The 25,395-nt window shown below is 43.0% G+C and overlaps 1 protein-coding gene across 7 annotated transcripts in view; it reads left to right on the top strand.

Moving 5' to 3' along the window:
• The window catches only part of DGKD (diacylglycerol kinase delta), a 64,553-nt gene that overhangs the window by 3,673 nt on the left and 35,485 nt on the right, over positions 1-25,395 (top strand). For 3 of the 7 annotated variants that reach the window (XR_013931721.1, XM_080409726.1, XM_080409725.1), the window contains exons 2-3: positions 14,419-14,529; positions 15,317-15,397. Coding sequence is in view for 4 of the 7 variants with exons in the window: in XM_080409726.1 (XP_080265852.1) it covers positions 14,419-14,529; positions 15,317-15,397 (192 nt within the window). In the remaining 3 variants the exon portion in view is untranslated. The other 4 variants (XM_080409727.1, XM_080409728.1, XM_080409729.1 and 1 more) reach the window with 4 other exon arrangements.

Genomic DNA, 25,395 nt, shown 5'->3' with positions numbered 1-25,395 from the left:
AGCACAAGTCATTGTCTCCTATTCAGAGCTCTGTGTTCTGAAAGGTGCAGCTCTCACTGTTATCACTTTGAGTCAGTGTGTGCCTGCTTCAGCATCTTGCCATCATTTTCATGGTTGCATCCCAGTTTTCCCTATCTTGTACGGCGCTGGTTTTCCTTTCTGTAGCAATACAGAGATGTTTAGTTCTGTCTGGTCAGACAGTGATCTTGGGGCTTGTTAGTCTTTGTTCCCAGCTTTTTCTGCCCTGCTTCACCTCCCTGGTCAGGTAGCAATCCTTTCAACCCTGATGCCCTTGGCCCTGTCAGATTTTACCCCTCTGTGGTTTGTTCTGGAACAATAACGCCATTTTTAGGAGCAGTAACAGTATTCTGCAACTACAACTACAGCTGTAGTTCCTCTGTATTGTTACTGTAAGAGAAGATGCGAAGATTTCCTTCAGCCTAAGGCTAGGAACCACCCATAGGGAGTTGCCCTCTTCTGTACTATTTTTACTATAGCTGCATGATTTTTCTTTGTAGCCGTTAAAATCCTGTGTAACTCTTGGATTGTTGTGTGATAGGTTTCTGCTTAGAAGTACCAGGTTAGTTATTCTGCCATCACCTTCCTGTTGTCTCTGAAGCACGGGCAAGCACAGTTGCTGCTGTGTGGATGCAAAAGGCTGATGCTGCTAGCTTGGTGTTGCTTATCTTGTATTTGCAGCGAAGAAGAATAAATGTGTCTGCATGATGCAGTGTCTGAAACCTTATTCGTAGAGATCTGTTTTATGCTGGCTAGTTTGCCCTGCTTCCAAACACAATGTATCATCATTCTGCTGCTTGTCATAGTTCTGAAAACCCCCATGACAAAGTACGGTCGTTTGTGAGGACCACAAGCTTACCTCATTACACATGGTGGGGCTGCTTCCTCTGTCTGCGAAGTGCTGCTGCCACGGTCACGGACTTCTTCAGTTAAGGCACTGAGGGTCTGGGCTGTGTAAGAGGTGGTTCTTTTGGCCGCAACAGGAAACGATGAAGCCCTCTAAATGGGTTGGTGTTTTGTGTATCAAGCAGATCTCAGCTGTGCTGTAGCACCAGGTGACCCGATCTAGTCTGTTAATCTGTTATGAAAAAAATAAGCCTTTTGAGATCTTTTTTGGCACACAGGGTGCTGAACATCAGAAATTTGTCTTGCTGGAGACTGGATGAACCTTGTGATTTCTTAATACCGTTTGTGGCTGGGGTCCCATGTGGGAAGGGAGGAAGGGTGCTATAGCCTGACTTTAATGGTGGTCTCTGTGATAGGAGCAAGGGCAATGACTTCCTCAGTGCCAGAGTGGGAACTCATGCTTACAGCAGTAGGTTGCACATGCTAAGGTACGAGGTGCGTTGGATTTTGCTTTTCTTTGAATACATCAGGATGCATCCCCGTGTCCCTACTGAATTATTTTCCTTGGTTTACATCATTTCCTGCGTCAGTATGGCTGGAAAAGGCCTAAGCCAGCCACTTGTACTACCCGAACATAAACATATTAAGAACAAGGATTATAAACAGATACTGTCTGCAGCTGTTAAGCCTCCTGTGTGTTAATCTGCAGAAGACCTTCAACTAAAGTGTCAGATTTTCCAAGTAAGCCCAGGTATTATGATATCAAAAATTGATTTGTTTTGTTACTTGTTGATGTCTTTTTGCCTTGTCATCATCTGTTCTGAATGCTGCTGCATGTATACTTTTTCCTTGCCCTGAGGGCAAGGAGCAAAGACAACTTTGTGAGTAATCATAGTTCTGAAGAGACTTGGGTGAGCGTGTTTCCTCTGTAAAGGCAAACCTAATTTGGAATTTGTCTATTGAATGACAAGAGTGCAGACTACCATAAGCTGTAGAAGCTGTTGGACAGGTCTGTCAGAGTGACAGTAAGAGATGCAAGCAGACTTTTACGGCGCCCTGAGGATATAAATCTCTTCTAACCACATCTTTTGCAGTAGTTAGCTCAAGACCATGCCTGTAAGTACAGTTAAATCACCATGGAAGCTTACTGTTACATCACAGCTCGAGTGAAGTCTGCTCTAGCCATGGAGTTCCTCAGAATTTACTTGTTTGTCACAGTCACAAACACTTTGAAGATATGTTTTTTCGTCCTTTGGTCCTGTCACGTGTTTTCCCAAGAAACTCTGTAAGATAAAGCTGCTTGCTTACAAGACCCTAAAACTTCAGTGAACTTGTTTCTGAGTCCACAGGTTGCCCAACTGTGTTTGACTGAAGTATGTTGGCGTGGTAATACTGTGGAGCAGATAGAATTGTTTGGACATATAGGTACCATGACTTCAACGTGCAGTGTCTGAAGGCAAATCTTGTGAAGGTACAGGGCAGGGGAAGGAAGAGCAGAAAGTTAAGTCTTTGGAAAGTGAAGTACTACCTTTTAATGGACTTGGGTTTTGCTAGAAAAAAATTTTGAGTAAGAGAAGAAGGTATAAGAGAAGTATGTTTAGCAGTCTCTTAATGATTATTCTGGGGAAGGAAGAAAACCTCATATGATCAGGTTTAGCTGGTAGTGTAACTCTGGTGGCTCAGCTGGGAAAGAAGTAGAGGCTGCACAGAGGGCTTGATCAGCTGTTTGGAGACCTGTCAGACTTGTACCGGCATCAGGCTTCATAGTACACTGCTTTTAGCTGCTGGCATTGGTGCAAATAGAGAAACTGTTGGTCAACTGAGATCAAGTATTTTTGAACGGATGGGAATTAGGAAGGAGATGAAATAAATAAAGAGAAGGATGATGTGTGTGAGGAGAGGCAACAGCAGGAGCCTCACTGCTGCCTTCTAAGCAGTGTGGAGGACTCAGCTGGAATCAGCTGAAGCGGTAATGTCATCTCCATTGTCACCTGGCACGGATGAAGACACGGTAATATCAAAAACGGACCTAGGAGATGAGGGTGTGAAACAGAGGAGTACTGCCCCTTTTGTGGGCTCTGATAGTGAAGCACGCTTCTTCCTTTGCACGGGACCTTTTTCATTGCAAGCATCACATTAAAAACCTCAGAAGGCGGGAGAGTGGATGAACAGGCCATCTTCTCATTTCATTCATCAGCTGGGTGTGATTTCCAGCCTGCCAGCTTTGAGATCTAAGTTTATTTACCAGACAGGATTTCAGCAAAGTCCTTGGGTGGCTTCAGGAGGACTTCTTGTTTAGACTAATACAGTCTAATGTCTCTTCACTTTTATGAACAATATCTCTGTAATATTTTAGGTTTTGTAACCGTTTATCATTGCCTTGAACTGTTTAAGACAAGTTTGCAGTATATATTTCAACAGAGTTGCAAACAGAGCGAGCAGCTCTCCAAACTTTCTGGGATACTGGAAGCTGTCTAGCTACAGTAGCAGAGATACATCAGGTTAATTTATACCATGAAAAGCAGGATAAATTAACTGGCACTGAGCTTTATGCTGCGGTGAACAGACTTTGTTCAGTATCTGAACTAGCGAGTTTCCGATTTCTGTGCTGTGTAGCAGTCTGTGGTGTAGATAACTTTCACACTATGGGAGGTTATGATTCTCTTTCTGATTAGTAGGTTTGAGGTCTAGGAGCCACTCTGAAGTGTACGGGCAAGAAAAAACAGGAGGAAACAAAATGTTTTTCCTTGTTTTTGCATGTTTTCAAAGCAGACTAAAACTGTTCTCAAACATATGGTAGGCAGCGTGAGCAACTGCAGAAAGCTCATTTTGTTTCTTCTTGTGTTGCCTAATAGATAAAATGTCCTTTTTATAGGTAAAGAAGTGCTGGTTTTATTTCTGGAGGGCAAATGTTTTAAGGTTTTCTGAGATGAGATTGGAGTGAGCAAATGGAGAAGTTTATTAGTTTGATAGAAATATTGAAAGAAATACTATGATAAGCAATGTGATTCAACAGAGAGGCAATGTAAAAGAAATATGCAACAAATGAGGAGGGGATATTCAGGAATTTATGGCTTAATTCGTGTTCTGTCTGTGGCATCTTCCACTAAAACATATTAAAATGCTGGTGGGTTTTTTTGTGCTGCCTTCTAACAGGGTGTCTAAAAGAGGACATTTTAGGAGCTTCACATGGTGTAAATTGTAGTGGCTTACGCTTTAGTCCAGGTCGAAACTGGAAGTTCGTCACTTAAAAAGAGATCAGTGTTGCAAAAGAGAAGTTCTTGTGATTGAGTTGAAACTGAACATCTCGAGCAAAGGTTTTAAGGACATGAATTTTCTTGGATTAACACCAAGAACAAACTAGTTCCTTCTCTGAGCACTAAGGAAAAAGGTAGGATATTAGGCTATGGTACACAGCTGTAAGAATGTTTCTGCCCCTTAACTCAATCTACGTTATGTTTTGCATGCTCGTCAGACTCATCTGTTTTGACAAAATTTGGGAAGCCTCCCAGAGCTATGTTACCACTGGTGTACTGTAAGTTTGCCTCGCTGCTGGAGAGTTTTGGATGCTATGTGAAAGCAACAGCTGTTACTTCCTTTTTTTTAGATATATATAAAAAAACCAACAACACAAAACAAAGCACAAAACCACACACACTTGTAGCTTTTCTCATTCGTTCTAACTATAGTTCAGGTTCCAGGAACTAAAGAGCTAACATTAAACTTTTGCATGCTTTGAGAACGTGGATTTACTTAGACCACATTGCTAAAAAGTACCGTGCCTGGCTAGTAATTGTTCTCTCAAATAAAATTAGAGACAAAATAAAATTAGTATTAAAGTTTTTTTTCTTTTTTTAAATAAAACTGAGTCAAATATTCACCTACCCCAAACCTGTTGTTACAAAAAAATCATTGATATTTTGCTTCAGAGGAGTACTGGATTATAAACGAAAACTGTAAAATGTCTCTCTCCAGATTACCTGATTAGAAAATCCAGTATACCATGTAAGACACTGCAAAACTTTACCTTCCTTAATTACAAGTTGAGAGTGATTCTTTCTAAAATAGCAGATTCGCCTGCATAGTTAAGAGAAAGCAGAAGTGAGGTAAAGAGAGGGTTTTGTATTCCCTATTTCCTTGAAAGTTTAAGGTTTCCACTAGACAGTGTCACAGCAGCAGCAGAAATTTCAGGGCAAAATACTGTCCAAGTGAAAAGCACCCTTTGGAATACATCTCTTCAAGGTTTCAAATGCAGAAACCATTATTTAAAGGAATTTTTATTGGCTCTCTACTTAAACCATTTCTTTCCTGCTTTTCCCCTACTAAGTAGTTACTGCTTTATTTCACTAAGAATTTCTGCAAGTGTCTCTTAAGGAAAATGCTTCTGTTTGGTTTTGCAGCCCTGCGGGACCATTACCCAGGGACAGTTCAGCTTCAGGCAGACAGATAGCTGAGGCAGCAGCAGTGATCTGCGTCAGCTGCCACCTTTCATGGTCTCTTCTCGGGCATTTTATTTGAAGCACTCCAGCAAGCAGTGAGCTTATTATGCATGCTGGGTTCAGTAGTGCTGCACCTCCACCAGCAGCAGTCCAGTGCTTCAGCAGGGTACAGCGCTTGCCAGCTGCTGTCCCTGGGCTACACGTGGACAGGAAAGCAGTTATATAGAGGAGGAGGTTCAAAACCTGCTGCCCTGCTTTCATCCAGAGAGGAAAAAGGTGGCTTGCCTGGCTGAAAAATTACCACTGCTGAGTTAGGTAATTGATTAATACCCAGTTACTCCGTTTGGGTTTAGAGTAGATCTTTGTTTCCTCACAGTCTCACCGCTAAATTAGAAAGTTTTACATGTGATACCTGTTCTGGTGCTGTGGGTTGCTTTTTTTGAAAAAGGAAACACCATCTTGATTACATAATGTTAGCATCAAGCACGTTGTATTTGAGTCTTGCAAGTTTTAATATATTTAGCAATGTAATATTCTAGCAGGGAGAGATGATACCACCAGTTTCCCATATGGGAAATTGAGATATATGCTTCTTGTATCAAATGCACAAAATTGCATAGGGCATTCCCCGGGGGAGTCAGGAACCAAGGTGGGTGTTGCAGGCTCTGGGGTAATGTTTTGATCCGTGGGACAGCTGCCTTCGCTGGTTCTTGAAAGACAGAAATTTGAGTGATAAAACAGGGAGGGCATGTTGCCTGCTTTTCAAACCATTTTCTGCCAAGGCAGGTCAGAGCACTTTTGTAGAACACGTAGATCAGTTACTGAGATTTTATTAAAAATCAGTATTCTGGGAAATCAATGGCAGCCCCTTCTGTTCTGTTTAGCTGAAAGTTAACAAAACGGTGTTCCCAGAGCTGTACTCATCTTCCTTGTTGTTGCTGGTGCTGATCAAGATGTCTTGGCATGGTCAAAGGTATTTGCAGGACATTAAAACAGGGAAAATGGAAAAACAAATTTAAAAACTTTGGAGTATCCTTTAAAAACTACATTAAATGGATAAGGAAAAAAAAACTTAAAAGCACAGGTTGTTTAATACATAAATATGGAAAATCTGATAACAACAATTGTAACAGATGAGATAAAAATAAATTGAGATACCTTAAGTATTAATTAAATGGCTGAAGGGCAAAAGCTGCTTTCTGCTCTCAACAGTGTAGTCCTATTGGAATACCAGCTGGAGTAAAAGGATCAGGATTTGGCCCTGCATCTGCCAGCCACTACTAAATAAGGCTCCTTGCAGAATTCAGTAGCAGAGTTGATGGAAATCCAGACACAGTGGGAGGAAGCTGTCGTTCTCTCAGCCTCCTTGACACAAAGGCAGAGGATTCAGTTTTCTTCCTCAAGGTATAACTTTCATTCTCCCATGTCCTGAAGTTCTCATACCAGTACTTTCTGCTGGGTTTTCCTTCCTACTTGGCCAAGATCTCCTTGACATTTAGCAGTATAGGAAGGATGGGGTGGTTATGATCATGAGGATGAGATCCGCAGCTGTATTCTGGATGTGCTTTCCCTTACGTTCGCTATTCCTGTAATAGCACCGATTGCACCTTCCCAGCCTGATACTTTCATACCAAATGGCCCTGACATGCTGCAATGGTAAGTGCCTGGCTGATTCTGCCTGCCTGTGAAGTGGTTGGGTGGGCTTAGATGGGCAGTGGTGGGTTTTGGTAATAATTGGGCTCTTTGAATGAATAAGCGTGTTACTTAAGCTTTAGTGGTACAGGCTGCAGCATTAGAGGGTTCTGTGTACAATGCTGTGATTCAAAATGACTTTATATTGCTGCATTTCAGCAGCAGGGCTGTGTGCTGCTGAGTTGATACAGGGGCTTCTGTGGTGCTAGTGCATAGCTGTGTGACAGGCATGTCTCGGAGCTGAAGGTTTCACAGCAGGTAGTGTGTTTTGACATGTTTTGTGTATGAGGAAAATGCCCTAAGGAAGGGATGTAGTTGTGTATGTGTAATTTCGGATGGTAGAAAAAATAACAGCATATTTTTTGTGTTTTTCCTTAAACGTATAAAGTTCACATTTAATTAGTACCCTTTTTATTCCATTCCAAGGTTTTCAGGTAGCTTTTAAACTGTTGCTTTTTTGGCTTTCATTGTCTCTGTGGATGGACTTGAACCCTTATCTTCCAGCTTTGCTATGGTTTGCTGGGATGACTTAAGCTTCGTGCTCAGTTCCCCTCTTGTGATAAATGTGTTTGGGAAGGATGCCTGAAGCCTATGGAAAGCATACTGAGGGCTTAAGCAGTTAGCGTGCCAGGAGTTGTCCAGCTACTAACTCATCCTGAATCAGTGTACTGGTGTGTTTTTCATTCTCCTAAGTAGCTGACCAGAGTATTCCTCTATTTTAAGTACTTCAGTTGGAACGCTCTAACTGAGCTCATTTTACCAGGGAGCTGTGTGATGATATGCTGGTATGCTTTATTTCCTTTCCCATATACGTACAACTTTGCTGCGTGCTTTCAAACTTGTTTTTCTTTGTTAATTTGTTCACTTCAGGTCGATGCATGCTGGTCCCTTTTAGAAGAGAATGATCCACAATAGTAGCAGGTGAATGTGGTATTGAAAAGGAGCTGGTTCACAGACCTGTTCTTTATTTTCCAGCTGCAGCATTAACTGAGGAAGAATTAAGTGTTTGAGCATTTGTTTATCTGTGCCAAGGCAGATTCTATCTCGTGCTGTTTCAGTACTTTATTTTCACTGCTGATCCTGAGAATAAGCTTGCATTTCCTGTTTCAGTGACATCTCAGCGACGCTATCAACGGATTGCTGCATGCTGCTCTGAATTCTGCTTGTAGTAGTTGCAGAGATGAGAGCTGCTAGCTGAGCTGCTGGGCATGCAGAGTCCAGCTAATTCAGCAGAGCTGGAGGGTACAGTAAGTGGGAGGATGAGGAGGATGGTTGTTGGGGGAGATTTTGCAGGCTTCCCCCTGTGGTTGTGTAAGGGGTCTGTGCTGTAATGTGACTTGGGTGCTTCCCAGGTTATAAAGCATAGGTTATTAAAACAAAAAGGTATTAGTGTACACTAAAAGCCTAGACAGTACCCCCTTCAGGAGTGGAGAGCTTGGCTTCTGTTACTAGATCATTGACTCACAGCCCTAGCTTCTATTTTGACGTTTGACCCCTGCAGCTGACCTCTGATTTTCTTTTGTTTTTCCCCTCTTCTGGAGTCTTTCTGTTGCAGTGACTTTACATAATGTCTTGCCCTTTTGATACCAGTCAGAGAAATCTTAATGCAGTCTTCACTTCAGCAAGAGTCAGTTGCATTTAACGTAGTATTCCTAAACAGGACTACACAACCTGTAGTGTGCTCCTGTATAGATCTGTATAGCTCTCTGCGTGTCCTGTATTTACAGTTGCTCTACTGATCCAGATTTCCCCCTCCAAGCTTCCTGGAGTTAATTTCTAGGGTGTGACCACTGTCTGGTGGAAGGATGTTGCTCTCAGATTAGCTTGTTAACCCCTAGCCTTTTGACCTTTCATGTCTTATTCTACGGACTTGGCTAGATTTATTCCTGTAGTTTTTTTGTTGGATTTACTGTATTCCATTTGATTTCTGAATAGTTATTAGCTCCAAATTTATGACCACAAAGAGCTTTTATGGAACCAGCTACTAAACCCCTTCTACCCACAACAAGGTACAGCATTCCGGATTTGTACCTGCCCTAGTGTGGCACGACTATCTTGCCATGTTTAAGTGACTGCAGATCTACTCCCATCGTTTTTGCCACAGCTTACCCAAAGTCAGTGACTAGATGAGGTTGCTTGGTCCCTGGGGATCAGCTGCCTGTAAAATTCCTTAGTAAGCATATATAAAGATAGCCTGTCAGTTCTGCATATGCTTTTTCGTTTTGTTTTCTCTCTTCTCTATACATTTGATGCTTTCTTTAGTCAGTTACTTGTTCGGCATAAGCACCCTGCTCGAAGTTTTATAATACATACAAATAGAAACAGTCTGTGCCCTGAAGTTTTTACATTCTGAAGACACATGGAAAACAGAAATCCAGATGCTGGGGACTTACTTTGGTATTTGGGATTCTTTAGTTGCTGTTTAGATAGTTTTGCATGATTTTGCTTTTTACCTTGTACACAGTTCTTTTTCTGCACTGGAAGGAAGTATCCGTGGAGAAAAATCTTATTTCAGATACGCTGCACTGAATAACTGCCCATAAGAATATGTCATGATCTCAGCTGTAAAATAGGTTGCATTGTTCTTCCACTGTCTGTATCGAACACAGTTTGGAGCCTCCCTGTGCCAAAGGACACTTGCCAGCTTGACAGCTGGGTATGGTGGATAGTTGCCTTCAGTCTGGCTAGCAGGGTCTTGTTTTCCAGATTAGGAAATTAGTTCTATCGAGGGCCCTACTTCCAAATGGGGCAAGAGGCTGAAGCTTCAGGAAAGGATGGGCTACTCCTGTGTTTCACAGTACTATGTGCAAGAGAACAAGGGATGCTGAAGTCTGACGTGATCGTTCTTTTTACTAGAATCATGCACGTTATCAGTATAGAAAGCATTTAATCTGTGTAGGCTGGCTCTGATCTGTTGTGGGTTGCTGAATATGGAGACACCTCAGACAAGTAATGCTGCAAAAAATACGACGGTGTCTTGCTGGTTTTATGAATGACTGCTGTTAATCGTGTGGCTTCTTGTTCTTGCAAGGTGGGACCGTGTGAAGGGGAAGCAGTGAAGCACAAGGCTGTCCCTGGCTTAAGTCCTTAAATTAAGTCCTGTGAGTTGTTTGCAATCGTTTCCATTGAGGTCAGTGGCAAAACTTTTCTCTCATCAGTTCAAGATCAGGCCTAAAGCCTGCACCCGCTTTGACAGGAGAAATCTGAGAACATATTATTTCTCTTCCTAAATGTCAAGTTTTAAAAGGGGATGAGTTGGGGGGGAGGGTTGCGTATTGCTCACCGTGAACTGAATCTTTTTTCTGCAGGAAGTTGCTTTTCTTCAAGGCCAAAGATAAATAGTGAAATGCTAGAAATTTCCTAGGCCCTGCCTTTCAGCTGTCTAATTGTGTTCTTTGCAGAGACGCTAAGACTCTTTGCTATGTGCAGCGTTGCTTTAAACTGCCCGTTTGTTCAGTAACCTTTTTCACACTGTCTTGTAAATATGATAAAAGGGGGTCACTGTTGAAACTAGTAGCACATCATTGTAGGCTTGATCCAAGAAGACACTTCCTTTTTTCACGGTGTTGTCTGCCCAGGGAGTGCCATGCCACAGGGCACTGTGCTGGAGAGAAACTCGGCTGGATAGAACGCAGTCTGCGTAGTTCCATCACAAACCGTTTTTATATTTATCCTTGATAGGATGCATGTAATCAAACCTCATGATGTTTCAGGGCAGTCGCTTTTCCTGTAGGATCCAATACATGACACTAAAAATAGATTTAACTCTTTTTTTTGTTGTGGGAGAAGTAATTTCATTTTTGTCCTGATGAATTACATGCCTAGTAATCTGATCAGAGTGGATCTTCAATTAAAAATGCTACAGAGAGGCTGGTGAGCAGAAACGACTGTTCATCTCCCCCTTTATTTCATTTGGTGTCACTTTGCTGTCAAGTCCTTTCCCTCGTTAATTTTCTTCAGCTGTGTTCCTCTGCAAGTAGCAAGTCCTTTGGCTGTAAAATTAAAAGAGAGGAGGAGAAAGGCAGCAATGTCTGAATCATTTTATAAAGTCATCTTGGTCTTATCTCCAGCCCTTTCCGCACAAACCCACCAAACTCTTGACTGAGCTGTGTGCCTATAAATAGAACAGCCGCTCTCGTGCAGAGATGGGCAGTGCTGAACCAGAGCCTTGTTTTCTCTGAGCAGTGCGTGCATGCAAGAGCTCGCTTCTCACTGGCCTTTCATGTCTGAGTTACGTAGCTGTGAGGTTTTCTATAGATAGAGGCTGGCAAATGGCATAAACTGCTACTTAAGGAGGGGCAAGGTGACCTCTGGGATTGTTGCTTTTTGGTTAAAAAAAAAAAAAAAAGAGCGTTCTGTTCTGTTTAAAAGAGGAATGGAGGAATGCACATCTTGTGCAGAGGTGAGTGAGCCCTGCCGAGGTGAAGGGAGCCACTCGGGAGCTGAGCGTGGCAGGCGGGAGCTGTGGGAGCCGAGGGAAAGCAGAGGTGTTGTTTTGCTGTGAGTTACTGTTGTGGTGGGCTGGCCGTGAGTTTGAGCGGCCAGAGTGCTGCCGACTGAGCTTGGGGGCCGCGGGGCTCTGGCTGACCCCAGTTTAAGCGTATCTGTGAACAAGCGTAGCAACAGAGCTCTGAAATCTCCTGCAAGTTGTTATTTTTTGATCAGACTCCTGGCTGACTTGGTTTCTTTAGGTTTTGCATCCTGGAAGTCCTCCCCAGGATTTTTAATTCCTCTCTGACTTTGGTTCATGGCTTTGCAGAGTTCAGTAGCTACTTTCTCTGTCTCATTTTTTAATTGTATGTTTTGTCCAAGGAATGCAGACAATCACTCCATGTGTCTGTCTTAATCTGGAAAATCTCTTACCGCTTTCCTATTTTCTTCCCTGTAGAAAGTGAACTGCAGAAATGTGTGGTTTCTTTAGCATGATAATTTAGATCCTGTTGCTCTACATTTCTCTGTGATGCTCAGGTGCTGGAGGTTAAAGTAACTCACCAGAGAGAGAGATTCTAGTAGGACTCTATAGAGTTGGGCAGTGCTGGTTGTTCTGCTTGGCAGGTGGGAGATGGAGACGCAGAGTGAAAATTGCTTTATTGGGATCTTGTAAAAAGTCTGTGGCAGAGTAGGAGCCTGAATGCACCTTCCCTGCTTCCACACGAGTGCCTTCAGCTCTGGCCTCGCCTTCAGGGTCGTTTCAGTGAGGGATGCTGTTGGGTCAGTCTTTGAACTCCATTTTCTCTTACACTGAAGTTTCAGGTTAAGATCATGGCTGAGTTTCAGATTCTTTACATAGTAGCAGCTCCAAGTTAGTTTAACATCTTGTTTCTGGGTATCGCTATAGTGTGTTTAACTTCTGGACCCTAAAGCCACTCCCAGAGATGCCTGCTGGCTTCTTGGAGTGTATTCCTACTGCTGTGTCCCTGCTGTGACTTGTGGAAGCGGGTTGCCAAGATGTCTTTCGGTGACTGCTTCAGCATTTGTGGGGAGCTGATGTGGGAGACGGCCATTTTTCGATTTGAGTGTAGTCTTCGATCATGCATTTTCATTATCTCCTTCCATTCTGCTGGAAATACCGTAGATTTGGCAATTCCTTGTTGAACCAGGCAGGCACACTACATTGGTGTTTGTCTGAGCACTGGCAGGTGTTTCTGCCAATGTGCAGAGGGCTTAGTGAAACAGCGGTGAGGAGCAATGAGGTTTGGGGTTCACTAGCCTTGGAGTTGGCCAGGTCCCAGGCTCCAAGGCAGATGATGTTTCTTTTGAAGGAGACAGGGGAGTTCTAACCCTTTTCTCTTTCCCCACGTGGTGGAGGAAGGTGTATAGTGACTGCTGTGGCCAGCAGGTCTCCTTCAGATCTGGGGGTATGTGGAAACCCACTCTTCCCCAGCCGATTCATGAGCAGAGGCATCACCGTGGTGGTCCAGGCCCTGTGATCTCTCAAGGCAGTTTAAGGATGGCTCAATCTAGCAAGAGAGGCATGTATTGTCAAACGGATGTTTCTTCTTATAGTCAGCATTTTTTTCCAAGTGTTTTTTGAGGAAACTTTGAGCTTGGCAAGGGCCAGTGTGTGTGGAAAGTATTAAAATCTGCAGCTGTTACAAAAAGGAAAGACCCGCATTAGGAATATATATAGCATTTTAAAAGCAAGTTTAGTGCCTTGGAAAGGATTTCTAAAATGAACTAAACCCTGTGGATCAGTAAGAGTATTTATTTTGTGCTCTGTAGTAGCCTGGCAGTGCTGGCAGTGTACATTTAACACTGTGAATTAATTGATACTCATCGGTGACCTGAGTCTGTTACTAACCTGAGTTCCACTGAGACCTCTGGTATGTTAAAGCTGTGTCATTTTCCTGGCATCAAGATACAGAATAACCTGTCTTACAAGATTGTTGGACCATTTGTTTCCTGTGTTTTAACTGTGTGTTTATCACATTGGGCTCTTTCAGCAAGAAGTTTCTGAGGGCTGTTTCTTGGGGAGAGGTTTCCCATGGCACTGAGGTGTGACATACCATTTGCAGCGCCTAGGCAGTAACAGCTTCAGTCAGTGATTTGGGGCTGAACCCTTAGCTCAGATTTTTCTGCCTTTTGTCTTTCTAAGCTGCAGTTTTTTAGATTATTTTCATGTAGCTGTTGGTATTCAAAATCTGTCCTCAGTGAAAGAATCAAATGCATTTGATGAAGTAGAATGAAGTGCATGTGGATTAAATATATACCCCCATGTATGCGTAGTATGTGAGCAAGCATATGGGACCGCGTATGCTGGTATGTCAATCTAGTTATAAAGCAGTTTAAGGGAAAAAAAAAAAAAAAAGGCAGTGTGCGTAGACAGTTTTGGCACTCCAGCCCTGGGAAATGGCAGCCAGCCAGAGAGTACTGAGGCAGGGCCAAGAGTATCTGAAGAATACCAAATGCTGAAGTTGGATATAGCTCCTTCTTCGCTGTAGTTTTGCTCTTCACCCTGTGGGCCTGCAGCTTGCCAGCTCAGTGCCAGGTAGATGCTGATAATTTCAGAAGGAAGAAATGGAAATGGGGACGGATATACTGTGATGTATACGTGCTTGTAATCAAATGGCAATTAAATGAAAGGTACAATTACCTGCAACTGAAATCTGACCTCTGAGTTTAACTGTTATGCTCCCTGAGTCATTGTTAGACTTTGAAATGCTCATTCAGTCATAAGTTATTTATTGTTTTTGGTATTGTGATAGCACTGGAGACAAGGATAAAACTGCACCTCAGTGTGGGTTATGCGTTGCGACAGTTTAATCTTAAATTTGCATGCTTTTGTTGAATGAATTTGTTAAGTGCTTCCAGCAGAGGGCACTAAGATTATTGATCTCAAGTGCTAGTACAGCTACATCGTGGGAAAGCATAAAAGATGCCTGAAAGTAAAATGTTTCACCCCTCTCTCCTCGTTGTTTTGTAGACTATCATAAAAGAGGGGATGCTGATGAAACAGACCAGCTCCTTCCAGCGCTGGAAGAGACGATATTTTAAGCTACGAGGACGAACACTCTACTATGCAAAAACTGCTAAGGTAAGGTCTTGGCAATACATAGGAGTCCGAGGAAAGAAAGAGTGGTGAAGCTTTGGAGGCAGATGAGTGTCTGTGAGAAGGCAGCCCTCAATAGGGAAAAGAGCACGTGCTTTGTAAGCACGTGTCTTCAGGTTTTGTAGCTACTAGAGGATCCCTGTGTTTTGCTTCATGCTTGGAAGTCCTTCATTTTTAAGTAAAACATGATGTGGACCTGTGGTACTGATTTTTCCACATCCCACACTCCCCACCCCCCCAACTTGGTGCATTCTAGTAGAGAATAGGCTCTGAATCAATAGAAGCTGAAAAAGAAAGGAGAAAATATGAATGAAAATCAGCAGTGCTAAGTTAATTGTCAGACTCAATGATCTTAAAGGTCTTTTCCAACCTAAATGATTCTATGAAAATAAGAAATTGAGGAGACAAGGAAGGCTATAATTTACAAAATCAGAGATGCCATGCATCTGGTTTAGGATGTTGATAGTCAGCTAGATATAAATCTGTCTCCTTTCAGAAGAGCGAAGCCTACAATTATTTTTTTTGTAAATAATCCCGTAATAAAAATGAAGTCATTGTGTTCACCAACTGAAGACAGGCAAGTGTGAGCCTCACTGTATAGAACTAGACTTCCAAGTCCTTCGTATTGTTGGTGCTGGGCCTTTCCTTCAGATCACAAAAGGCTGTGTAGGAGTGTGCTAGGCAGACATACAGGGATGTATGGTCCTTTGGGTCTGCTGCTTATACATTGGATTCAGTAATTCATTGGGGTTTTGATTTTTTTTCTTTCCAGTCCATTATTTTTGATGAGGTGGATCTGACAGATGCCAGTGTGGCAGAATCTAGCACAAAGAATGTCAACAACAGCTTCACGGTAGGATTTTTTGTATTATTTTCCATTTCTTCTTGCATCTTTCCCTTCTCTTTTGCAAAGTTATAAACAACTGAACAATCTTCACAGCCTCTTTCACAAAAAAAAATATTAAAAATCATAATTCTTTTTCCTTACAACTTCATAGCTCTTCTCCACGCACATGGGAAATACCTTGGGTTACTATGTATAGTGCTAAAACTTTGCATTCAGGGATTTTCTCACCTGTAAGCTAGGAGGGTTTAATAGAATCTATTTACATAGTGGGACAGAAAAAAAAAAATGTTCTGCTGTGGGATTTAGGGGGGGTGTTGATGTTTATACTGGAGATCTTGCTAAAAGAATTTAGTTTTCCCTTAAGGCATTAAAATATTTGAACTTCTTTCTCTGACTTTATTTGTATGTGGCTGTATGTGTGTTTATATATGCACACTATATATAGTGGCAAAGCAAAAGGAGGAACAAGAAAAAGAAACAGAAATAACTGTAGAATTGGTTTAGGATACTTGTTAGCCATGGAATATTTGCGATCTGGAAATGTGCAGGTGTCACTGCTTCATTTTCTCCAGATTTAGTAACCGAGAGAAAAAATGATTGTATTTCTGAGGTGCAGGTGTTTTGTGAGGCCCATTTTGGGGAAAGTGCCTGGTGTGCAGAAAAAAGCCATTAACAGCAGCCACGCAGCATGAGTGTCAAGCAGTAGTGTGAGCTTTGGAGTTGGGTAACAGCAGTAACCTCCATGCAGCCTCTGAGGAGCTTAAAAGGGAGGAGAGAGGAAGGTATGGACGAAGGAGGCAGTGTTGATCGAAGGCAAGGTGAAGGGAGGAGCAATCCAGGTGGAAGCAGGAAGCTGATCCTGTAGAATGGTGACCTGCAGGTGGTGACCAAGACTCAGTGGTGTGCCTTGTGCTGCAGCAGTAGTGGCCCACTGCTTTAAACATCTAGCAAAGAATGTTTCTGTTATGTAGCTGTAGCTTTTTGCTTTGCAGTACCTGTGCAAAGCAGCTCTGGTGCCCACCCAATGTCCACATGAAACCCCAACACTTTCTCAAAGTTTGAGAACACTTTCTGCATCCATAATTAGACAAGTAGGAGGCACATCTGGGTCTGATAGTAAATACTGATATCAGGTGTCTCTGTGTGTGCGTAGAGAGAAGGGTTTTGCAGTGATTTCATAAAGGGATATGTTTTCAAAAATGTGAAGTTATTTACCTGTTAATAAAGCATTTTTTTTATTGAGTCTTGCTTTGGTTTTCCCATATGTAAATAGAGACTGATTTTCAGGTGAGCAAATGTACTGTTACTGTTTTACGTACATGAGAGAGATCTAATCTCTGTCAGGGATGCTATGTGGAGGGACAGGAGGAAATAGCTTGTTTGCTCTCTCAGATTAGCCCATCTGAGTTCAACAGTGAAGAGATACTTCCAGGACTATGGTATCAGGTTCTGCCAGTCCCTGCCTTCGCTAGGAGGTAAAAAGTGTAGGATTACCTTGACACTCAAGTAACAGGTATTTTGCACTGTTTCCAGCTGATCACTGTATCATGGGGCTCAGGTAAACTTCAAGAAAATCATCTCTCCTCTTAATTTCTATCTACTCTTTCTGTCATGTTTACAGAGGAGTTTGACTGTGGTTTACCGTGAGCTATAAAAATACTTAGAAAATCAGAAGTTTGCTGTTGTTTGGTCTGCCACATCACTGCTGTCAGTGCTTTGGGTTCCTTGCAGTCTTGCAATTTTCTCTTGGCTTTCTTGTAGGTGACCTGTTCCCCTGCTCTATCTCCCCAGCTTGGTTCCTTTCTAAAATTCAGAGTTCTTTGATGCATGTTTCTTCCTATTTCAAATCAGTGGGACTCACTATTGAGTTTTTATCCTAAGCTGAAAACATCCAACATTTGGTGTTGTATAGCAGATACAAGTTATTCTGGAGTTTCAGATGTTCTGGTTTTGGTTTTGTTTCTGTGTTTTCTTCAATGGAAGCTGGTAGTTTGGGATTTACAGAAGAGTGGTTTCTTTCTGAGGAAACTCATCCTCAGTCCGGCCATCTCTACTGCTTAGTGTATAGATTCTGCAGGTCAGGTTGCATGAATGACACTCCTAAGGTACCAACAAAGGAGACGGGAAACAAAAACACTAGATAAACCACTCAGAGGAGCAATTGTGGATCCAAAGCAAAGAGGTAATAGTGACCGGGCAAATGAGAAATGGGTGAAAGGGCAGTAAGGAGTTGGGGACGGGGACGGGGACGGGGACGGGGGGGGGCAACGCCATGAGAGAAGAAAACCACAGCATGATGCCCACAAAGGTATGTTGCATAAACAGAGGAATAAGGTAAAAAAATAGAGCTGGCAGTAAACCTTTTTACATAGGACGTAAGTCTGACAGCTAATTTGTTTGCTGTCAGCAGGCAGGAGAGCGAGAAAAGTGAGTATTAAGACTCATACCTCTTCCTCTAAAAAGACATGTGTAATACAAGTTCCACTGTTGTTTACTTGGTTAATTTTGCACAGATTTCTTCAGTAAGTGTATCCTGTTTGCAGTGGGGACAGTTTTCAGTACTGCTACTTGGAGGTAGTGGATATGTGGCTACAGAATGGGCTGGGAGCATGTGACTAGGGGCATCTTTGAGCTTAAGATGTTGTACAGCTCTGTCCCCTGAGAGGTGTAAAGGAAAAGCTTTATGTTTAGCTATTGTTACTTTAGGTCAGGCAGTGTGGCTGGGAGTTATTTAGCAGGAAGCCTCTGGGAGCAAATCATGAGCAGCCCTGCACCAGGCCTCTCTTCTTTCAGGAGAGCTGTAGATGTAATATTTGCTGATTCTGTCACATTTCTGCTACCTCTGTCCTTCTAGGTCATCTGTCTAGAAGGTAAATTCTTCTGGGATGTCTGGACTGTAAGTGGCTGGTTCTTTCCATGTATGGTCCCTTCATGCCTGGCGTATAGATACATCTCTCACCAGTGGATTGGCTACTTTCCAATTTTCACGAGGCTTTAGGGAGGATCTGCTGTGGTACAAACTCAATGATAACCATGTTGTCCTGGTAGTTCAGACCCATTTCATTAAAAGAGAGTGGACAACTTCCAGCCTGGATTCTTGCCATCACTGTGTGCCTACGTTTGTCCTCCTTAGGAAATCGAGATCAGCAGCATTGTATGGGTGAGGTCAAAGCCTAACCCTGATGTCTGAGCAGAGCTTTCCCAGCCATACCCTCATAACCTTTTGTGATTTCTGAAAAGCAGATGATTTGGGACCACGCTGGGTGCATTGGGTCTTCCCACTGAGACTTCAGCTGTTTCCATGAATGTTTTTTTCTTGGACAGTACAATGTCACGGTAACTTGATTTGTTGATGTTCCTGCCTAATGCATTAGTCTGCAGTTGCTTCAGGAGCATTCAAACAAAATACACAATGCGGATGAGATCCATGCTTTGAACCTGGAATAGTTTTTTTCTCTAGATCATGCCAGGAAGCCTGGGTTTTGGAGGTACTTCTCTCAAAATTATTGCTTTACCCGTGTCATGGACCTGAACCATCCGGCATGCCCGTTCTCCCCTATGAAACCTGTAAGGTTTGGGTGGGGGCATACCAGTCGCTCTATTGTCTGTTGCTCACGCCACCACAGCGATCCTCTCAAGAGTCTCTGAAAGGACTTTGGGTCATCTCCTTAGGCCCATTTTTTTGAATGTTTGTGTGATGACCAAATTCTTACTTCTCAGTTTGGTGTGTTGGCTGAAGATCTGCTCTTTCCTAGAAGCTGCCAACTGAATTAAGCCTGCAGCCTTCAATGCAATTGTCACAGCTGGTGGAGTGAGTCCTTCTCACTTCATTGACCCTTTCCTGACTTCTGCAGGACTTGTGTAAAGCTAAAGGGGAGAAAAAAATCTAAAATAGTGTTCTTTAACAGTAAAAAAACCATCTGTCATCAACAGGAGAAGGTTTAGGACGGACATGAGCTCTTTGCAGGTGTATATTTTGTGTTTTGGTATGATTCTCACATGGTGTTCTTGTAAATGTTTTCCAGTTATTGCTAGCAAATGGTGGTGTGGTGGTGTGGACTTTCACCCTCATCCACATAATATGAATTACAACATTCACTTCCCATTGCATTTTACTCAGAGCTTTGAGATTCACATAGGAGAAAGCTCCTCTCTGTAGAGAGAGATGTGTGTAGTTTGATTTCTTCTTTCTGATGCTTTAGTCAGAGCATGTTGTTGGGAGCCAAGGGCCATGCTGTTGACCCCTCCTCCGTAGTTAAAGGCTCTTCACTGGAAGAGGTGGAGCTTGAACTCCTGAGCTCCTGTAAAGCCTTTTCTGTTGGGAAGTACCTCTCAGCTCAGTCGCAGACAGGAAACAGCATATTATTGCAGTCAGCGCCTGCCTCTCCACTTCACTGCCGTCAGAAGGAAACTTATCCCAGCTCCTCCTTAAGCAGACAACTAATCAGCTTGTGGCAAGTGGAACATAGCTCAAAAAGACTGACCACAGAGGAGACTAATCCTATTAATCGCATGTCAAGCAATCTGTTTAGGTTTTTTTCTGAGGGAGTAGGCTGCTCTGGACACTAGTTTAGAGGAAGATTGAACATGAAAGGTAAGAGCAGGAGTCAGAGTTTTCTGGACTGAGCATTGAGAAACATGGCACCCGTGTCAGCATAACAGATCATCAGGAGCTCAGGTTCTTCAGAATAAGTTTGCTATAAGCTCTTACTGTTCAGATGTTCGCTCCTGTGTGGATATATGTAGAGGAGTTCTGCAGAACTGGGGTAAAGGGAAATGTGCTGTGGTGCTGTTGGAAATGCTGCGCCTATCAGTTAAGAAATACTATTTATTAACTGATGATTCACCCTGACCAATGTTACGGGAGAGAGGAAGTATTGAGATTAGTGTAATACCTCTCTTTCAGAGCACTTGCATGACTGGAGGCGACAATGGTTGTGGTAGGTTGAGGAACAGGGAATTTGCTGGTGCTCCTGAATGAGAGCATGCTGTCATCTCTGAGAAGCAGTGTGGATGTCCTTCTCCAGCTGTACAGAAGCCTGAGGTGTGCTACAATTTTTTGTTATCACAGCCTTGTTACTTAATACTGACTTTATACAGCAGCAAAGATGCCGGTTTCTGTCTTGCGAAGTTTTATGTGACACTCTGATCTCCTTCAGACTCTGTATTTTTACTTTATTGTCCCAGGGCTTGTTGATGCTGTGGAGAAATAGCATGAATCTTTATTTTGGAGTAATTAACCTTTCCTAAAACCAGGGCAAAGTGTTTGAACTTTAACAAAAGATAAAAGTGCTGAGGGTGCTTCCTGATGGGGAGAGTATGTTGTTGATGTCTGCAAATTCATTTCACAATGAAGTGAAAGTGCCTTTGCCTCTTCTGTGATTTTGTGTCAAGTAGAATTATTTCTGTTAGTGCTTTTAAGTGAAAATGTATCCTTTTTAGCAGCGAGTGCAGTCTTCTCTGAAGAGTTTGGTTTTGAAAGAGTGACCAGAGCTGCTGAAGCTACGTTTCAGGCAAAAAGTCTGCCGCTTGTGTCTAGCGCAGGGGCTGTGTGCCTGTAAGGCATTGTTGAAACAAGAGGAACCCAGATCAGAGGTTATTTGTGCTCGTTTGAAATACAAGCTTTGAGAAAGAGCATGTGACTTATTTTTATGAGGAGAAAGAATATAAGAACTTTTGTTACAGGCTGTTTGCGGAAAGTCAGACTTGGACTTCAAGCTTGGGCTGATAAGCGATCAGGGAAATCTGCATGGTTTGACACTTGCACAGATTCTCCAAACTGCCCCGTGTGTTCTCAACCCTTTGAAAAAGGTGGGCTTGAATGTATGCGGCAGGGAGTCACTGGGATTCCTGTGAGGGAGGGGATCTCCCTCCCCAGCTTCCTCCGCATGGGGGTGAGGGACCCAGAGGGAAGACATCAGCTGTCAGAAGTGGGCAAAAAGACCTACTGATCTGGGGGCGTAGTTACACAGAGGAGTCAGTCACCAAGTGAGCTCGTTCTTCACCTTGCTCCTTTGTACACAGGCATGGATTGCCTTGTTAAGGTTTGGAGAAGGTAAAGAGCAGAAAAGAGGGACTCATGAAAGGGATGGTGATTCCCTCCTTTTTAAACTCTCTTCTCCAAACTGACAAAATTAGAGTGCACATTGGGAAGTCAGGCTTTACTGGGGGTTGTTGTCTCTTCCACACCCATGTGTGTACACATTTAGGAATTGTACACTCTCTGCTTGTGCTCTTACTCTGTTTATATTGGCAGCTGTCAGAATTTCCTTTATAAGCAAGCAAAAATACGAGTAGAGCCATGAATTGCCATGTCCAGGATCGCTCTGCTGTTTTTCCCCCCTCCCTTCATTAAGCGCAGCTCGGTCCCCATTTCCTGTCAGAACCGCTGCAGTTTCAAAATACTTTGCTATTTTAGTAGTTTGTAATCCAGACTTCAGTGCAGTTTTTTCGTCTTGAGAAAAGGCCCTTTGGTAAACAGACCATTCTGAGTCACTGTTAGTCAGTGAAGATAGTCATTTAAAACCCTTTCGTGTCAAGGATTTTTAGGACTCTTAATGCAGCCTCCTGAGCTGGTCATTAGTGTGCTTGCACAAAAGAAGGAAAAATCTGGAGCAAAACCATCTAAGAGAGGATAAATATGGAAGAAGAGTTAGTGAGTCTGGAAGAAGTTGCTGTGGGTGGAGAGATCTGGCGATTGCTACTGTACTTTACAGAATGACCCCAAAACATGCTAGGAGTTTTTGAGAAAGATGAAGCTACTGTAAAGGAAGGAGGTCAGGCTGAGCTTTATGTATTTTACTGTGGGACAGGCTAGATAGAGAGCTGGAAAGTGAAGGCAGCTGTTTGTGACCAGCTTTTGTTTCTCTAGAAGGAAGTTTACTGCTTTGAAATTAGTGTCTGTTGCTGCCCTTGTGCCTGAACACTAGGAGCTTTTGTTTGATAATCTCTTTGCTCTGGGTAACCTTTGTGCTGTATTGGTGTTTTATCTACCTTCCTGAGCAAGACTGCAGATTCCAGTGTCCTCTACCCCTTCCAGGTGAGGACACGAAGGTGGAACAACCTGTGGTAAACAGGAGGTCATTTGAGAATGTGATGGGTTTAGTTTTACGTGGAAGCTGCTCTGGAAAAAAAAAAGACTTCTCTTTATCTCTACTCTGGTCATTTTGACAGGCAGGGAGGGGCTTGGTAATGTTGTTTGCAGAAATGAGGTCTCTCTACTTGCGGTGCTTGTGGTGCATGAAACGGGACTTGTCTGCCTGGTGACCCAGTGTGGAAAGCTACTGGGTTCATTAAGCTGTTGAAAGCTATTTATTTCTTGTAGTGCTAGCTACCAGCCTCTTTTCAACAGGGCTGGGGTTAGGGGGCTGTGAGGAGCTGTTACCAACAATAAGCTGTCAGTAACAGGTCATTTCCCTACCGTGGACAAGGTCTTTTATTGCTTAGTCCTGTGATTTATTAGCTGCTAGCCTTGATGTGTGTGAGCCCACTGAGACGGCAGTTCTACCACTGGGGAACATTGACCTGCCCCTCTGCTCTTCATGGTTTTGCTTCTGTTTGAGTGGGTAGCAAGGTTTCTCTGAAGTATCATTTACCTTCCCAGATGTGCTGCCCTTTCTGAACAGGGTAGTTCTGTTTGGGAACTCGTTTCCTTGGAAAACAGATGAAGAAGGGAAGTGTGTGTGCATCTGCTGTGTGAAGGGGAGGGTGGGTGGGTAACAGAGCTGTGCTGAGATGCACTGGCACTTGGCATGGCAGCCCTGTTGGTTCCTGTTCAGTGCTGTGCCATCCGTGCAGATCTCCAGTGATTAATATGCGCAAATTACCAGGATTGTCTGCGTTTCTTACCTGCTAACAGTGGCAAAGACCTTGCATACTTTAGGTTTTGACATCTGCTAAGTGGCTGCAAAAGTCCTAAAATTCTCTCCTTGTCTGTGCTCCTCATACCAATTGCCAAGAGCAGGAATGTGCCTTGTTTAGAAACAAGAGTTTCCAGAAGCATGTAGGAATGTGACCCTGGTATGAGAGATGATAATTTTCCCAGGGAACGCTCTGTCTGGTCTGCTTTTCTGCTGCAGCATTGGGGAAGATAGGGACTAGGAGAAAGCACAGATGGGGGGTCAGCATGAGTTGAGCTTGATCTTGCGGGTACGGCATAGCGGCAGTAAGTGCCAATGACAGTGCTCAGAGAAGATGCGCTTGTAATGTGCAACTCCCGGCAGACAAGGTACATATTGCAAGATGAATGAACCTAATAATGTAAAAATGGTCCTAAGGAGACCACACCATGTGCTGTACCTATTTTCCTATGGAAATTCGCTGTCCTGGATTTTACAGATTGAAAATCAAGGTGAAACAGCCATGTGGAAGTTGGGGGCAAGATAATCCAGTATAGCGTAAACAGAGATTTGGGCATGTAAGTCTTTGAGGAAGATCCTGTTATTGCTATTTTTTTAAAAAGGCAGAATTTGACACAACTATAAGAACATTAATGACATGTTTTATTTGGTGAAAATGAGAGTTTTCATAGGTGGTAGATGGTCATTTATAGCAGGGAATAAAAAATCTTGCATTATAAAAATAAATACAAAATTGGTGCATTTCCCCAGTGTCATATGAAAAAGTTCTTTTTTCTTTCACCTTCAGGGTAGCATCAGGTTTTGAGGAAAGAGAATTGGTGCAATTCTAGAGAGCTCTGACTGACTTCTGCAGTGGGTTAACAGGACTGAATTTGCTGGCAAAACTGAGTGAAAGCTGAGTTGATGATCAGAAGAGGGATGTTGCCTGTGGAGGAAGGCAAGCCTCGGTCCCCCATGAGTCTAAGCATTGATACTTGTATTATTTCGCTCTTCCAAACTATAGAGACTTATTAAAATTATGCTGTCTTGCTGTCTAAGGCTTTGCTGGCCTGATGCTCAGCTCCAGAATGTTTCACAAACTGACATCAATGAGACAGGCTTTTAAGACTGGTTTGAGTCTGAAACTCATACTTTCATTTTCCTTTACTCTCCCTTCTTTTTGACATTGCGTATTTGCTGAGGGAGTAGCACTGGCTTGATCCACACTTGGTCCATTTTGCCCTCTGTGAGATCAGCAGTAGTGTTTGAAACATACAGTGACTTTGCTGGTTTGTGAATCTTGCTGATCAGCACAGGCAAGACGTGTTAACATATAGCAGTGTTTATTTCTCCACTGCTGTTGCTGGAACAGGAGCTGAAGGGGATAAAATGGCTGGGTCCTCATTGCAATCTCACCCAATTTTCCTTCTGAGTTTTTGGGTTCATAGGATACAAAGAGCTTATTCCACTATACGAAAGCAGACTTAGCAGTTAACTGCAGATGGTGGACGTTTTCCCTGCCTTTGCCGTATGTGATCAAGCTGAAGTTTTTGCCTGCCCTAGCACTGTTCTTGCAGCTATTTTAATTTTTTTCTAGCTGCAGTTCTCAGGTCTTTTGAGCTCCAGAAATTCCTGTTGTTGTCGTACCCAAATCATCAACTGTTTGGGATAATCCAGGATCTCTTTGGGGAATTTATGGCTAGCACCTTTGAACATAAGACTGTAACTGAACAGGATGTGAGTAAAAGGAAGCAGTTGAATGAGCAGGTGTTCTCATAGACCCACTTTTGGCCACTCTGAAAAATGTATCACATCAGAAAAACTATATTTAGCAAAGTTGTATGCCCCCCCGCCCCTTCCCCCAGAGCATTTCTTCAGCCAGCTCCATGATTGGGCCAGTATGATCTTAACTTGTTTTGCCGTCTTTTGTGGTCACTGAGATAACAAACAGTTCCAATACATGTTTGGCCAGACTGTCAGTTTTTTGCTGAGAAGTTTCTGGGCAGCCAGAAAATGCTGAAAGAGGAAGTGAGCAGAGATGATAAAGTTGTCTTTGATGGCAGCAAGACCAGAGAATGAAGTTTATGCTCCTGCTGTTGGGCGGAGGAAGGTTGCTCAGTACAGCAAAACACCAAAGGGTGAAGTATAGCAGATACCAATTTAAAA

Source organism: Falco punctatus (assembly GCF_963210335.1).
Source record: "Falco punctatus genome assembly, chromosome: 13".
Taxonomy (NCBI): Eukaryota; Metazoa; Chordata; class Aves; order Falconiformes; family Falconidae; genus Falco; species Falco punctatus.
The sequence above is the reverse complement of the archived record's forward strand: the minus strand, read 5'-3'. Positions and strand labels throughout refer to the sequence as shown.